The 15,135-nt window shown below is 39.3% G+C and overlaps 1 protein-coding gene across 13 annotated transcripts in view; it reads left to right on the forward strand.

Annotated features, from left to right (window-relative positions):
* DPH6 (diphthamine biosynthesis 6) overlaps positions 1-6,504 on the forward strand; it is a 208,811-nt gene extending 202,307 nt beyond the window's left edge. For 5 of the 13 annotated variants that reach the window (XM_075103244.1, XM_075103240.1, XM_075103245.1 and 2 more), the window contains one exon: positions 6,187-6,504. In XM_075103244.1, coding sequence (XP_074959345.1) covers positions 6,187-6,302 — 116 coding nt within the window. In that variant the 3' untranslated portion in view covers positions 6,303-6,504. The remainder of the gene's footprint in view (positions 1-6,186) is intronic. The other 8 variants (XR_012662249.1, XR_012662251.1, XR_012662253.1 and 5 more) reach the window with 5 other exon arrangements.
* The last annotated feature ends 8,631 nt before the right edge of the window (positions 6,505-15,135 follow it).

Below are 15,135 nucleotides of genomic sequence, written 5' to 3' on the forward strand. Positions count from 1 at the left end.
CTCTTATGGAATGACAACACTCCCAGAAAAAAGCAGAGGAAGGGAAATAGATGTTTACCTGTTTTTCCTAAGACGTATAGTATTCTTGGCTACCACTGAACACATTATTTAGAAGCAAAGGCTTCCTAAAGTTTACCTACCCCATGCTGAAGCTCCAAGGATGTGTCTCAGTTTATTAGTTTGAAAACTCTTTATAGATGTGAAGTATTGTTTTTAATTTTGTTTAGGAAAGGCCAGAAACCAGAATTCCATATTAGGGAAGGAAAGGAGAGAGGTTCTTTTATGACTGCATTAAACAGAAGCCTTCAGAAGAATAGAAGGGGGTTGGTTCATTCCCATCTTCATGTAACTTGAATTACAGGGTTTAGTAAGTGAAACAGATCATAAGCTAAACCCTGCAGAGTCCAGAAAGCTCTAATTAACGCCCACAGTGAGTAACTTTTCTGAAATTGGTCTTTAATCAAACTTTGCTCTGAAAACAAAACAAGTATCGTGGCAGCTTGATAAAAGAGATGCATTGCCAAGGCTGACAGGCCCACAATCAAACCAGCACTAAAAATAACTGTTTTGTCTACTAATTTTCTTTCAGATGCTAAAAAAAATGTATTAGCTACAGTCTAAAAAAACTTCCGTAGTTACTCAGCTAAGTGACTCGGCTCTAAAAAAGTGAGGTTCCTCTAAATATTAATGCCTTCCCTGATTATGAGTGAGCCCTCTTTCCTTCCCACACCATCCTGTCGAAGACGAGGAGCAGCAGAGAGGTTGGTGAGGTGGGAGGGGAAAAGGCAACTTCTGGATTCCTTCAGAGCTGGTCATTTGAGGCCAGCTGTCCCCCTCTTCTTGCGCTGGCGGTGCAGCGCACAGGCGTCCTCACTGACCAACTAATTTGGATTAAGATAAGCCAGTCACTCATCTTGTATCTCCCATGAGCAGTAAGGTCCACGGCTGAAAATGGGGGTTTTTTTTAAAGGCTAAATTATGCCAGCTACTTTTAATTTTTTTTAAAAAACAAATGTTATTATGTATTTACCATGCAACAGGAAAGCTCTTTCATCAATTGCTGACTTTGAAAGAAGGGGAGGAAATCTAGACACAGCTTAAGTCTTCACAACACAGATTCGGTTTTGGAAGTTATGTAGCAAAGAACACTAATTCTTTTATTGTCATAGTTTCAAAGACTGCCTTAGTTAATCACAGGTTTAAAGCAGTTTCACAGCCTCATCCAAATTCATATCGGTCATTTATCTCATATATCATGGCAACAGACTTCCCCTGCAATTCAAAGCAGCTGCTTAACCCATATTCAGGTAAATATCCAAGGCCAGAGTGAAGTGCGTCACCAGCATTGCACGCAGGAGCTTACACCATCTCTAAGGGCTGTGCCTAATCTGGTCTGCCAAGAGGTGCCAGGGAGCTGCCCTCCCTACCAGTCCTTAAAAAAGCTCAATTACACCCTGATCATCATTACAAGTATGCAAATCATCACTATCCTGATTTTATAAATACGTAGCCAAAGTCAGGCTGTAACTCACTCAGTACCAGAAGGACCAAGGGAAATTAGTGTAATAACCAGGATAAATAATCAGGAGTGGTTGGCTTCCAAAGCAAGTTCCATTTCAATCCTCCTAAGTTAAGTTATAGTTCATTTCCCTCTTTTTTTGGGCATTTGAATGTTTCCGACTTAAAAAAAAAAATCATGACTGACTTCAAATTTTACAGTTTTGGAGGAAATTTATAAAAGTATTGAGTAACATATCTTTGGCCAGTTTTCCCTGGAACTGGTAGGCTCTTAGTATTTTTGAAGACCTAGCTGATATGTTTTCAAAATGGAAACACAATTATTTACAAAACGTTGCCTCCATTTTTGCTGTGGGCAGAGCAATTTTGAAAACCCAGTCCCTTGACAGGGAAATGACCAACATGACCAGCATGGAATAATGTCATCAAGAATAGCAGAGAAAACCATAAGGTACCATATGAAAAGCCAAGTATTGGACTATGAAAGATGTCCACATTATTGTAGTTCAAAATCTTCACGGCTGCAACAAAAAAAATATCAGCACAAAATCCTATTTTGCAAAGTGACTCGCTTTTATATTCCGGCAGTATATATTTTTTTTTTACTGGGCTAATTTTGGACAGGAAGGTATTAACTATAATGAAGCAAGCCAGTTGTACAGGGTTTGTTTTAAAACCTTATATTCCGCTATGTCGTTGTACATTATCTTAAGTAAAAGTGTGGGAAAAATCCTGAACTGATTTCTCTGGCACTTAAGCCTCATAAACAGCAGTAAAACTAGATAATTTTTTAAAGAGCGTGTTTTCCATCCTTGCTACGTTTGGAAGCCACAGAGACAGTCAGCGGGATGTTTAAGAAAGGGAGGGGGTCTCCAGTTCCTCATGTTTCACCTTTTCATTGCTCTGCCTGATCATTTAAGGCAGAGGCTTGTTCCAGGCAGCTTTAATTAAACTATGCTGAGAAACTGTATATAGATCAATGGAAATGATCCATAACAAGGGGCTAATTGTGTATTTAACAGTGTTCAGTCCAGTTCAATCACCTTCTACCATTTCTGTGGCTTTACATTCATGTGACAAAGCCCTGAATGTGTATATGTATTTTTTAATCCATCTCATTAGTGACCATATGCTTTGGCTTCAAGGGAGACAAGAACTGCCTGCAATCTGCCAGGGATTTAGGGACATCAATAATTTGTGAATAGTCATGTTGGTACTGGTCGAAGGGTTAAGTGTTCTGCACACCAGGGGCACATCTTTTGGGACTGGAACTCTTAGTCAACTGTTAGGAACCTGATCCCCTGTGACGCATCTTTTCAAAGTACATGCTGCATGTCAGATCTCCGCAGCTGAAGCAATGGAGCTTTATTAGCTCAGGGATTTAAAAACCTGCTCTGAGCAATGTAACAGTATCTTTTGGTTAAAAAGTGAAGGAAAGATAGTAGTTGTAATATGAAAGTGATTTTTTTTTTAATGTACTGGGCCAAATGTGATCTTCTTTTTTGTTACCATTTTCCTTTTCAATACGAGCTATTAGATTACTCCTCCCCTGCAAGTATCCAGTGAAGCAAGAGTATGGCAGCAATAATGGGGACCTGATTTTGGAAACATAAGTGCATCCTGTGGCCTAATCTTATACTGCCTAAATCCTGCTGAAGCCAGTGACGGCACAGATGTAAAAATCACCTTCCTAATCATTTGGAACGACCCTTTAGGGGCTCCCAGGACATTGTTTTAGCTACTTAGTGTGAAAAGCACCTTTAAAAACAATAGCTTACAGTGTTAGATTGTGCCGTGTTATATGGAAGGGCTGCTAAGTCAGCATGAGAGATCCTCAAACTATTGATCTCCATCTCCTGTCCTTACAGCGAAATGGCAGAAATAGATTGCAATACCAGAATTTTTGGTGAGAGAGGGAAAGACTTTGAATTATTTTTGTTCATTTTAAGTTTTGACTATGTCCATATCCCTCAGCTGTACCCAGGTCAACAGAAAAACACATAGGGGTGCAGAAAGAAGCTCTGTATGGCACCTGTGCCCTGAACTTCTGCTGACCAGTTGGGAGTAGCGGGGATCCACCTTACAGGATAAAGCTCACCAGCTTTCAGCAAATTTCATGTAGCAATATTAATTAATGCTGACTGTCACAGGAAACGAAATGAAAACACGCACAATACACACCACTTGTTTGCTGCTTGCTAATCAGCCGGTTCTGTTTGTAATTTAATAATTATTCTGTATGAGGGCGGCTTAAATAACTTCAAGACTGATATCAATCATATATAGCTCCTGTTAAAGCTCTGGTAAACACACTCACTGTAATCCTCTGTCCTTTACTTGTTTTCACTCTTAAGATCAACTTTTTAAAGTATGGCACGCAACTGAGCAAACATTTCCGTAAGTGATAGAAAGGAAAGAAATTTTTGAAATCTTTGTATTTGAACAAGGAGTTACATACTTCAGGAAACCCTTATACTCATGACTGAGGCTTTTATTTATCTAAAAGCATAATCTGCATGAGTGAAGAAATCATAGACTGTGTCTTCATTAGTGTCACATCATTAAAAATATACAATTAGTATTGGAGGATTTAGTGTAACTTATTATAGCAAGTAAAATACATAGCTGTCAATTTTTGGATTGTGTCAGCTATGATTACACAGGCTGACACCGACTTACTAGTTGTGTATTGTCCACAATATTTAGATGTATAAAGATGCATGTCTAAGGTAGAATGTTTTAATATCAAACTATTTGATTTATAAGTATAATAAAACATATAGAGGCATATGTTCCAGATTTTTATCCACATTTCAATTATACACGCTGCAGCAGTTTGCACTTGCAATAGAAAAGCCGGTGGTCTTTTGGAAGGGTGGTTCTTGCTGGCTGGCTACCACGTCCACTAGGGCATGTTCAAATGTAAATATTTATGGCTATTTTGGCCACTTAAGAAAAAAAAAAAAAAAAAAAAGAAGTTATATTTCCTCACTTTCAAATTCTCCCGTTGAAAGTAATACCTAGTTTTGTTATGGTAGCTTTCAGCACTGTTTCACAGCTTTTAAGCCTGTGAAAAAAAGTTAAAGGCTAAAATTATATTTTTACAATTTTAATTGAGGAACAAAGGAAATGTAATTTTAATAGGGTGGAATGGTGATTTTTGGGGTGTCTTGCCTTTACCCACTTCCACTTAACGCCTTCTGAGCCAGCATAGCTATGAAGTTTTCTGAAGTCAAAGTTTAGAATGAAAATGTTAGGTGACCCTTAATTATCTGGTCACTGCTGAATATCTGCAATACTTAGACTGAGTCCCTTTTTACACACAACATGAAGAAGTCCTTTGACCTTTGAGGTGACTGTTGATCTTTGGCTCACCCTTGTCTGTTTTCACCTTTAATGACAACCACATTAATACAAAAGGAAGTCAGCAGAATTTCAGAAGACGGGTACTGTCTTTGCAATATTTCATAGGTAGCATCGCCAGTATTACATTAATTTATGCTGCTCCTGCCAGGTAACAAGAGAGAAGAGTTTTGGCTTCAGTGAATACAATTGCAAAATTCTTGTTTTATCCTGCATGAGGTAACACTTTGCCTGAACTGCCTCTGCACAGTTTCACAGGCAGTGACACCAAAAGAAAAAAACCCTGACAGTCTTCAAGTTCTGCCCTCTTTACACCCTCCCTAGCCAAGACTGCTTAGTGTTATAAAGAATTGCCATAATCGCAGAAGCTGCAGACAGACATAACTTACTGAAACCAAAACCCGTGCAGGCCATACCTTGCCATTAGGAAACTCTCTTTGGAGGGTTTTCAGAAGTCTTCTTTAAGGGTTCTGTGTGGCTGGATTTCTAGCACGTCCACTGAGGCTGCAACACGACCAGGAATGTCATGATGCTGAGTTTAAATTTTCCATTCTTTCCTGTTCGCTCAAATTCTCGTAATTATTATATATATATACAGACATATCTATAATTCTCCATTACTAATTCTGTTCCCATAATAGACTTTAAATTTACAAACCTCTGTCACATACCCTTTACAGCTCTTTATAGCTAGATTCTATATTTTTATCAGTTTGAACCTCTATAATCCTAGATATGCAGTCATATATGTTGCCATCCCTGGACCTGCTCCATTATATCTTCAATGCGGCGTGTTTCCATTGATTTCAAAGGGAATTCCTGTTCACAGTGGTTTTAACCCACTTTAACTTTCAGCAGACTGGTGCACCACGGTGGGACTTGAGAGCAGAATTTCACTCAGAGGCAACTACGTGCTGATCATCCGAATATCAAAAATTGCAGAGAACTGAATTTCAGCCGGCCTTTAGTTATTTTTACTACCTGCGCTTACTTTCAGCTTGCTATACCTGCAATCAACAGAACACTCACTCACTCAAGGCTGAGAAACATGCTTTTAACTATTTTGCTGAATTATGGCCTTAGGCAACATGTAAAGTTAATCTCAAATTAGTTGACAAGGAGGTGGGAGATGGTGATTCTTCCTTCCATATAAAGTGAAAACTCAAGAGTTGTATCTCACTTCTGTTTGTTAATCGCTACTCCACAATAATTTTCAAAAATGTATTTAGACATCATTTTTAAGAAACAGGACAAAATAGAAAATGAGACAAAGAGGATTCATTAATTGTTTTGTTTCTATTTTAGGATTGCAAGAATACCTGGGAAAATATTTGGGCAAGAAGACCCCAGCTCTGATTTTAGTACCTGTGGTGGATTTACCTGGCAAGGAAGTTATTCATATCACATGCTGGCTAAGCTAGCAGTTTAGAAGAGATGAGCTGATATCAAAACACACATTCCATCCAGGAAAGAACAAAGAAAGGAATTGATCATAACTGTGTTGGATACATTCATTAAGGAGTAGTGTTTGATTTAAGCAAAGTCACATTTAGCTTGTTAATGATGCCTCATGGTACGTGACAGAATCGGCTTTGTATGAACGATAAAGGTTTCTTTTCAAAACATTGTGCTTTTTTCTCACTTATTTTTAGATACATCCTGGTAAGAGCAGGCGGCTCTTGGGAGATGTCAGTTGCTCTGATCACATCAGTTCTTTTGTTTGATATATTTAGGCCTGGTTACAATCAACTGATCATAACTTCAGCTATTTTGGATGGAGGTGAAATCAGCATTAGCTCCAGTACTGTTTTAAAGACCTGATTCCTTTCAATTCTATGTTGAATTTACTGTCGGCAGGCCAACTCATGAAGACTCTATTTGTGGCCAGATTTTAATCCTTTTGTTGCACTGGGGAAGAATTATTCAGAGGGGTATTCGGGATGCACATTTTACCAAAGTGAATAATGGAGACGATGGCCAGACTGGGATTTGCCATTTCTGAGGCAATAGTGGGCATCCTCGTGCTTTACGTCTGGAAGGCAGGTCTTATTAAAGAGCTACCAGTATTCCCCAGGGCTTCAGTCTTCTCCAGAAAATCAACACAAGTTTTACCAGTACTTTCTTTAAAACAGGCTCAAACACATAGGTGAGGCTCCTATCGATTTCATTGCAACTGATATTTTACTGATAACATGATCTAAGACCAACTTAGGAAAGACAGCCTTTTGGACTTTGCTTGAGGCAGTAAGGCATTGTAGAGAAATCTTATTTTCAGACAAAGGCTATAAAATTAAACCTTCAAGATAGAGTACCAAACCTTTGCCTATGTTCTACATCTATGTGTTCTCACTTCTTCTCTTCTAGTGTGTGAGCATTGGAGCTACATAACGAGCCCTCCAGTTGTCCTTCTCTTACAGCAGCGTATATCTGAGATACCCCACAAAAGTCAACTGTGCAGCAGCAAGTTTACATTGAGGTGACCAAGAGGTGGACACAGCACTCCAGCTTCATTTTCTTACCTGCTACCAGACACGCGCTTGGCAGCAGCTGATACGAAGCAGTGGCTAAAGATAAGAAGGTTTTCCTCTGTTAGACACTTTGCGTGTCCAGAATATTATGCTGATAATTACTTGAAAGTAGAGACTGTAAAATAGCATTGTTCCTCACCAGTACAACAATATAGCAGAGCTGCCATCCTTTTTAGTAAGAACTATTTTGTTCAGAGTTATTTAAATATTCTTAGAAAGGGGAAGGCAAAGAGCTTTTTATATATCAGTGTATAAATACATGGATCATTAAACTAGATTTCATGAGAAAAAAGGGAAAAATCTGTTAACAATGCATTAGTTCATTAGCATTCAGTATCATTTTTAGGTTAGACTTAAACATATTTGATACTTATTCTTTTCCACAATCGGAAAATAACTTGTTAATACCTGGATGTGTCTGTTCTGTTTGAATTCTGCTCTTTTAGAAGGCTAAATGGTTTTCTTACTTCTCCCTGGAAATACCAGTATTTTATTTCTTTCAGTGTGGAGTGCCCACCAGACACAAGCTGGACTGAAATAGGAAAAGAGAAGCAGGCAGTACGTTCAGAGAGATGAGGGCAAAAGTTCATTTTTCATAGACATGTATGGAAACCAAGTAGATGGCATGGGTTTGACTATGTCTCCTGTAGCAGCCATTTTTTTCATAGTGAGTTTGAAAAAGACAACCAAACACGTTGATCTTGGCTTTGGTACTGTAATGCGTATTTTAAGGTGGCAGGATATTTACTTCTAAAGAACCCAGCTCCTCCTGCAAGTTTTCCTGCAAGATTTGTGATTCAAACTGTCCTTCTTTTCCCCGGTAGATGTGAACTGAAAAATGGTAACAGAACGCGTTGGCCTGAAAAACAGTGTGATCGGTTTTTTTTCCCTCAACAGAAAGCAAACCTTTTCCTTTTCTGAGACAACCAGGACTTCAATGGGTTTACTTTGTGAATAGCTAAAAAAGAATAGTTTGCTGACTTTTTCTCCTTGAGAGGCTTCATACAGCTTCTAACTGGTGTGAGTGACTAGAAGTATAAGCTGGGTCTGCGGTGTTTTAAGTATGAACGAGGCAATTTGTTCAGCATTGATATGCAAGGCAGGTGAGTAAAGTGCCACTCCGTATAAAGACCTAAGAGTTTTATAATAGAAAGAAATAACACCATTTTGCCTGCCTTTCGCTGCCATACTTTCATTGTAATTACTGGGTCCTACTGTGAGTAAGTTGTTTCACAGAGCTCTTTTTCACTTTCTTTGCACTGGAAGTACTAGCTGAAGCCAGGAGCTGGGGAGACGGGCACGCACACATGTGTTCCTGTGAAAAGAAGGAAAGGCAACTAATACGCAAGATCTATAGATGCAGGGTTTGTTGGTTTGGGGTTTTTTTTCCACCACCAGCTTTGCTGAGTGTTTATTCCAGCAGGTTTTAATCCTGAGACTATAAATTCATATACTGTCCTACGATGCTGCTTTTGAGGACTTTATATATACATGCACACAAATTCTTCTGTTTCTCTGATTTCTACTAAGCCTGCAGGAAAACGTTTCGTGTGTATATTACAACGTGAAACATTGGCTGATGCAGGTTCTAGCATGAACACAGAAGGGCGATGTAATAGATGGGAAAATGTCTTTAAAAATGTAACCCTTTAAAACCCTTTAAAAATGTCTGTAAAAATGAAGGCTTTCATTTTTCTTTTCTCTGCTGAGACAAGGGTTGGAATATGGCTGACATCTTTTTTTTACTTTCAAAGAGAAATCTATGTCTTGTTATAGATCTCTATGTCAGTGAAATTTTGTCTCCTGCTTCTTTTGAAAATCTCTGTATATCAATTTCTTTAATTGCTTGAAAGCATTTTAAAGTGAACTGACCAAATGGGACTGCAAGACCAAAACTGATTTAATAACTTTGTGTTTTACTCATTTCAAAACCCGGTGATGGCTACAGTACCAGTGAGCCTTTCCAGTGCACATGGCTAAGCTGCTATAAAGGCACCCGAGCTGATCTTCCTAAATAGATTTTAAAATGACATTGAGATATTTTAAGCAGAGCTTATTTAATTTTTTTCCCTGTGAGTTTTATAGTTAGGTGATTCAGGAGCTGATTTGTTACACCAGATAGCATTGGTGCATCTTTCCTCTTAGCCTTCAGAAGTCTTACGGGCACTGGAGGCAGGATGTCTCCTGAGTATTAAAGAGGTGATCTGAAGCAGCTCTTCTCCTTCAAGGACACCCCGTTCCGTCCATTATCTCCTGCCTATGTGCAGTAGTCCAGTCTATCCAAATACAGTGATTGAATAAAACTTTTATTTCAAATAAATGAATGCATTGATTTAATAAAAGGTTTGTACTGCATGGTATAATAGTTCTCTAAATGAACACTGAAATCGTAAAATACAGAAACTCTTCATGTGTCCAAGTTAAATCTTCGTTACTTCTTTCAGGATGGGTTTGCTGAAGCAAACCTAGTTTATTCTGTCTGTTAAAGTAAAACTGTCCTGAGCTTTCTGAGTGCTAACTGGCACTTATTATTTAAGTAACCTGCTTTTAGTATTGCAAATGTCTGGCATTGGGAATACATATTAAGAATACTTGACAATTTACTAATTTATGATCTCTTTAGTTGTATTTTAATATTTTTGGCAAGCCAGCCAGCCTGTGTTGATGTATTAGCCAAACATTCAAAATACAGACTTGAGATCTTGAAAGCTTTTTTTTCAACTTTCATCTGAACGCTGAATATTTTTGACGTATTTTAAATTTTAATTTTAAAAAACAGACTGGGTACCTGTGAACTGAACCCGTATGTTATATGCAAGTGCCCTTTTACTGATGACTCACTGCTCACAATTTCTTGGCTTTTACTTCTGTTGGATTAGTTCACGGCGAGGTTTTGCCTGTGGTTTCCTGCTTCTCTCATATTTTAGAGCACTGTCTGCTTTTTCCCTATATTCCCAAATAGTCAGGTTGTTCTGAGGATCTTCTCACAGGATGTGTCACTGGCAGCAGTCGCCTTGTCATTGCCTTGACTCTCCATTTCATTTGCAATGTTTGAAAACCATTTCTTGGATACGCGTGCTCATCCTCCATTTCCTATTATATTGCTGTTTTGTGATTGTGTCATTTAATCCTAAATCGTTTTGAAATACAGTTTGCATAATTTAACCCAGTTGACAAGACTTTCTGTCCACAGTAAAAACAGGATGTGCTCAAAATAGGTCAGATTTCACTTTTATCCTCCCCAGCTTTCAGAAATTCCTGCTCTTCTCTAAATTATGCAGATTTCCAGTTCAGAAGAAAATAATGTTTCAGAACAAAAAGATAAACTGAACTAAACGCCCTGATCAAATTGACAGCTGCCTCAACCCGGTAACCTGTTAGGGGACTCCAGAGTCAGGAGACATATGTTAGGATCACATCGCCCCTTTCCTGGGTAAGTTTAAGCATATCCATTAGTTTTTCTGTGCCTCTGTTTCCATATTTCTATCTTTGAAATAATGTTTTCTCACCCTTATAAAGGTGTTGGCAAAGAGTCGCTATGTTGTAGTCATACAACCTGCAACAACAAGAAGTTTAGACTGAGCGAGCAGCACACAAGAGTGTGAAAGTAATGTTGTAGTGGGAACCATAATGAATGTGATCACAGATATCGATTTGCATGAGCACAATCTGGAGAGCTTTTCTCCCAGCACGCTGCCTGCAGCAGTCTCAGATCACAGGAGAAGTCTATAATGCATCTAGTAACATTAATGATACGTTTTGCGGGATGATTCATCCCCAACAATCCCAAAGTGCTTTACAAGTCCATTGTGTTAAATTTGCTTGGGACAGCCACACACATGCTGGCGGTGTGGGTGGAGACAGGTCTCTGCGGTTACGCTGCTGGGAGAAGAGCTCCTCCGCTCTCCGCAGTCCCCAGGTAGGGGTATTTGCTTTGGCAGAAGCACAGTTACCGCAGAGAGACCACATCAGCAGGCAGCTGGCGGCATTACTTTGTTACTCATGAGAAGACTTGTTCCACTTCAGATTTTACCATGAGAGAAGGGAAACATCCCTCTTCTGGGCTCTGTCGGGCAGCAGACTATATTCTCAATAACCATAACATCCTTGGTACATCGTCTTATTGCCATACCCCCACTTCACAAGAAGGACATTGTTTCTCTGGGGTAGGTGTGACGTTGCATCAGGGGTGCAAGGTCGTGCAAGCATTGCTTCACCTTTGCTGATTCCCACGGTTTTGTTGGTCACTGCCTTGACAGTAGTTTATTTTGCTGCTTATAGAAGAAGAGGGGTCCAGAAGGAAGAAATATATTTCTCAGATGGAAGAGTTATCTCGTTTCAACAAAGTTCAGTCCTACTCCCACACAGACCCAACCGTTCTGCAGCAAGACCCAGATACATGCAAATGTAGAGCCTTTTGTAACTGAACCAAATTTGCACAGCTCCGGAGCTGGATCTGTTAAGGTTCAAAGCAGGAGGTGTTAAATGGTATGAAATAATAGAAAGGAAACACAGACGAGAAGTCAGTGCCAAAGGAATGGTATTATTAGGAACTGGTGGGGAAGCCAAGCTTAAAAGGCAAACAGCAGGTCCAGGGACCTAAAGGGGTTATTCTTTATTTATAGGATGCCTTTGAAGGAATGGACCCTGGACTGCCTTCTCACTATTTCTAGATGTAATTATAAAAGATTAACGTATGAAGAACAAAGAGGAATAAATAGACTTTCCAGGAAACAGATCCAGAAGTGCACTTCAAAATGTATCTCATCCTTTCAACACAGTATAAAATAGTAAATGCTTCAGCGACTCTAACAGTGTGCTTTGATCTGGCTTCTGAAGGTGAAGATGCCTGAAATGAGGGTAATATGCAAGAGGAGCCACCAACTGCGTGCCCTCGTGCTATTAGGGGACATTTCTCTTGGGCACTGCCCCAAGGACCGCGGCCAATGGGTCTTGACTGGAGAGCTATAGCCCATGAATGTGCTTCTCATTTGTACTCCTCCTCCATCAAGGCACCACAGTGTACCAAGATGTTGATTCAGGACTTGCCTTTGATTGTCGTGGATCTTGTTTAAAACTAACTATTTAAATACTGAAATTCAGACTGTCTCATACTGCTGCTCAGATTAGGCAAGCCAAATGTGATTCTCTTTACGCTACAGTCCCCAGTGCAGACAAAAAGCTTTCTCAGGTTGAGATCCTGCCACTCACGTAATTATTTAGAGAAAGACAGCTCCGCTACTTCAGCTCTGGTACTTCACAAGAGGAATGGAAACATTAGGAAAAGTTTTTTCTTTGATGTAGAATATGCTGCCACTTTTTTGTTATTAAAATAGGAGCTAACTTTAAATAAATAAAATTTTGCCTGGAGGCTTCTGAAAACTAATGTTGTGTTTTGACAGTGTCATTTTTCTGATTCCTGAAAGCATTATGTGAGTTAGCTCAGGACTTCATCACGATTTTTCTTCTATGCTACATACAGTGAGTTATTTTTTCAGCTCTGGATTTTATTTGATTTCTCTCTCTCTCACACACACACACATAGAGTCACATCACTGTGCAACTTTCTTATTTGACAGGCGCTCCCCAAAGCTGTTTTTTCCCCCTTTTAAAGGACTGGTCGATCAACCGCCTGTAGAGGAAGCAAAAGAGAGGGTGTGGAAAAGCGGAGGCAGCTAGCATTATTTTTTATTGGGAAAAATGGATGAAAAGCAGTCGTCGTTGAAAGTCTTTGAAAAAGAAAATAAACTAAGGAACTGAAGAAAGGTCACACAAAAAACCTCGCAAGAGGACAGAATTTTGTTTTAAAAAATCACACTACCTTCAATGTGCAATTTGTATATAATGCCTTTTTAATTGGGCTTGTGGTTTTCTATCCTCTGAATTCATGCTTTGCTATAAAGGATATTGATGTAAGGATTATATAGGACTTTCAGAAGAAGCAGATAGTCTTCAACTAACAGCTGATTTGAGACCCCGGTTTTTGATGATAATTTGTGGCCCTCTTTAAAAAAAGTAAAAATTCGTTTAGGTGTATGCTCAACTAGAAAACTCAAATAATGTGTGCTTAGTGAGAGAAAAAAGATTGCTAACAGCAAAATGTGTCTTACAGCGTAAAGTGTGACCCTAAAATTGCACATTGCTGAGCATTCTTAATGTGCTGTGAGCAATTTCATATTCTGTATTTCAAATGCTGAGTGCACACTCTAACATGTATCAGGGGTGGCCAAACTTCTTGATATCTGTCACAAAGTGATTTCAAGAGATAAAAAGAGCTGGCCAAAGGCCTTCAATTCCACTTTACAACACTATCAAGGTTTCAAATTTGTATTTATTTCCTATTTGAATGCAAACAAAAGACTTTAAATGGGACTTCTTTTGGTCTTGGCTGTGTTTTTTTTCCCCGAAAAAGAAGGAATCAGGTCAAAGTCTTTATTTTCATATTGAAAAGGTCAGATATTCTATTCAGATTCTCTTTTTTTTTTTCTGAAATTACCAGAAAGCGTTGGACCATGGAAACCTTTCTGTTGCAGAACTTGTTGCAATTTGCATCTCTTAAAATGTTTGGCTAGAATGCCAAATTCTATTTAAAAGATTTTTTTTTCTTCTATGATACTTTCAGACACCTTATTTCAAAGAAACAAAGAACCTCTCTCTGGTGCACATGGAGTTCAGGTATGTGTGAGCACAGTCCTCAGAGACAAGAACTTTTAGCTTGTGACACTGGCGTTGAACTTTGCAGTGGTTGTAAGTAAGCTGTGTATTTATGGCCTCTTCCCTCCTGTAAAATGAGGACGGCAGTAATGGGTCAGATTAGGTTGTTGTGAAGATTCCCTTGTAAGCAGTGACAGGTCAACAGTGAGGTATCCTGCAAATGGTATATGGCTATATGTCATCAGAGAGGAGAACATGCCCAATGCTCTTTAGGTCCTTAGTTGATGAGGTAGATAATTTTTGAGTCCTGAGTCAGCTGTGAATTACAGAGACCTTTTAAGATACAACACTGTGAGAGGATTTCACTTGCTTTCTGGTCTACCTAGCGGACTTCAGGATGGTGTGGGGATGCTGTTGCAGGTACAGGTTGGCCCAGGCGCCTGGAGCATAGCACAGGCTTGTGTCTCCTGTACAGCTGCAGGGTAACTGGCCAGACTCTGTTGGAATTCGTCGTCTTTGCACTACACAGCAGCACATGGCATAGGCATACTTAGACTTTGGGGGCTACTCTTACATTTTCATAGTTTTCTCTGTGTCCTCAGAAGTAGAAAACGGTGTTTTTACTGAGATGTAAAAAAAAAATTACTTCTCTACAGAACTTGGGGGGTTAAGAACTGTAAACAGGGCAGGAGGATTGACAAAATTGTTTTTTCTCTTTTGTCGTCAGACGTTGCATGCCTTCGCTCTTGGGACGACTCTTCCTTCGTTACCACCATGTTTCTCTTTTCTCCCCTTTCTATCTTTCTTCCCCCCTCTTTCTGTTCCTATTCCTCCTTTTTGATTTTCTTTTCTGCCCTCTCTCCCTGATACTGACTGGTGCTGTCCAGTGTACGGTCAGTAAAAGGAAAGCCCCACGTTAACTCTTCTTCTGGAGCCCCATCTAAGGACGTTAAAAATCCAAGTTAGGATGAGGACCATAAGCATAAGTGAGCTGGCACCTGGAAAAAAAAGCTGACCATTACAGCTAGCCCCCTTGGCATCAGGTGTACCTAGAAATACAAACTGTAAACAC

Source organism: Phalacrocorax aristotelis, chromosome 9 (genome assembly GCF_949628215.1).
Source record: "Phalacrocorax aristotelis chromosome 9, bGulAri2.1, whole genome shotgun sequence".
In the NCBI taxonomy this organism is placed as follows: domain Eukaryota; kingdom Metazoa; phylum Chordata; class Aves; order Suliformes; family Phalacrocoracidae; genus Phalacrocorax; species Phalacrocorax aristotelis.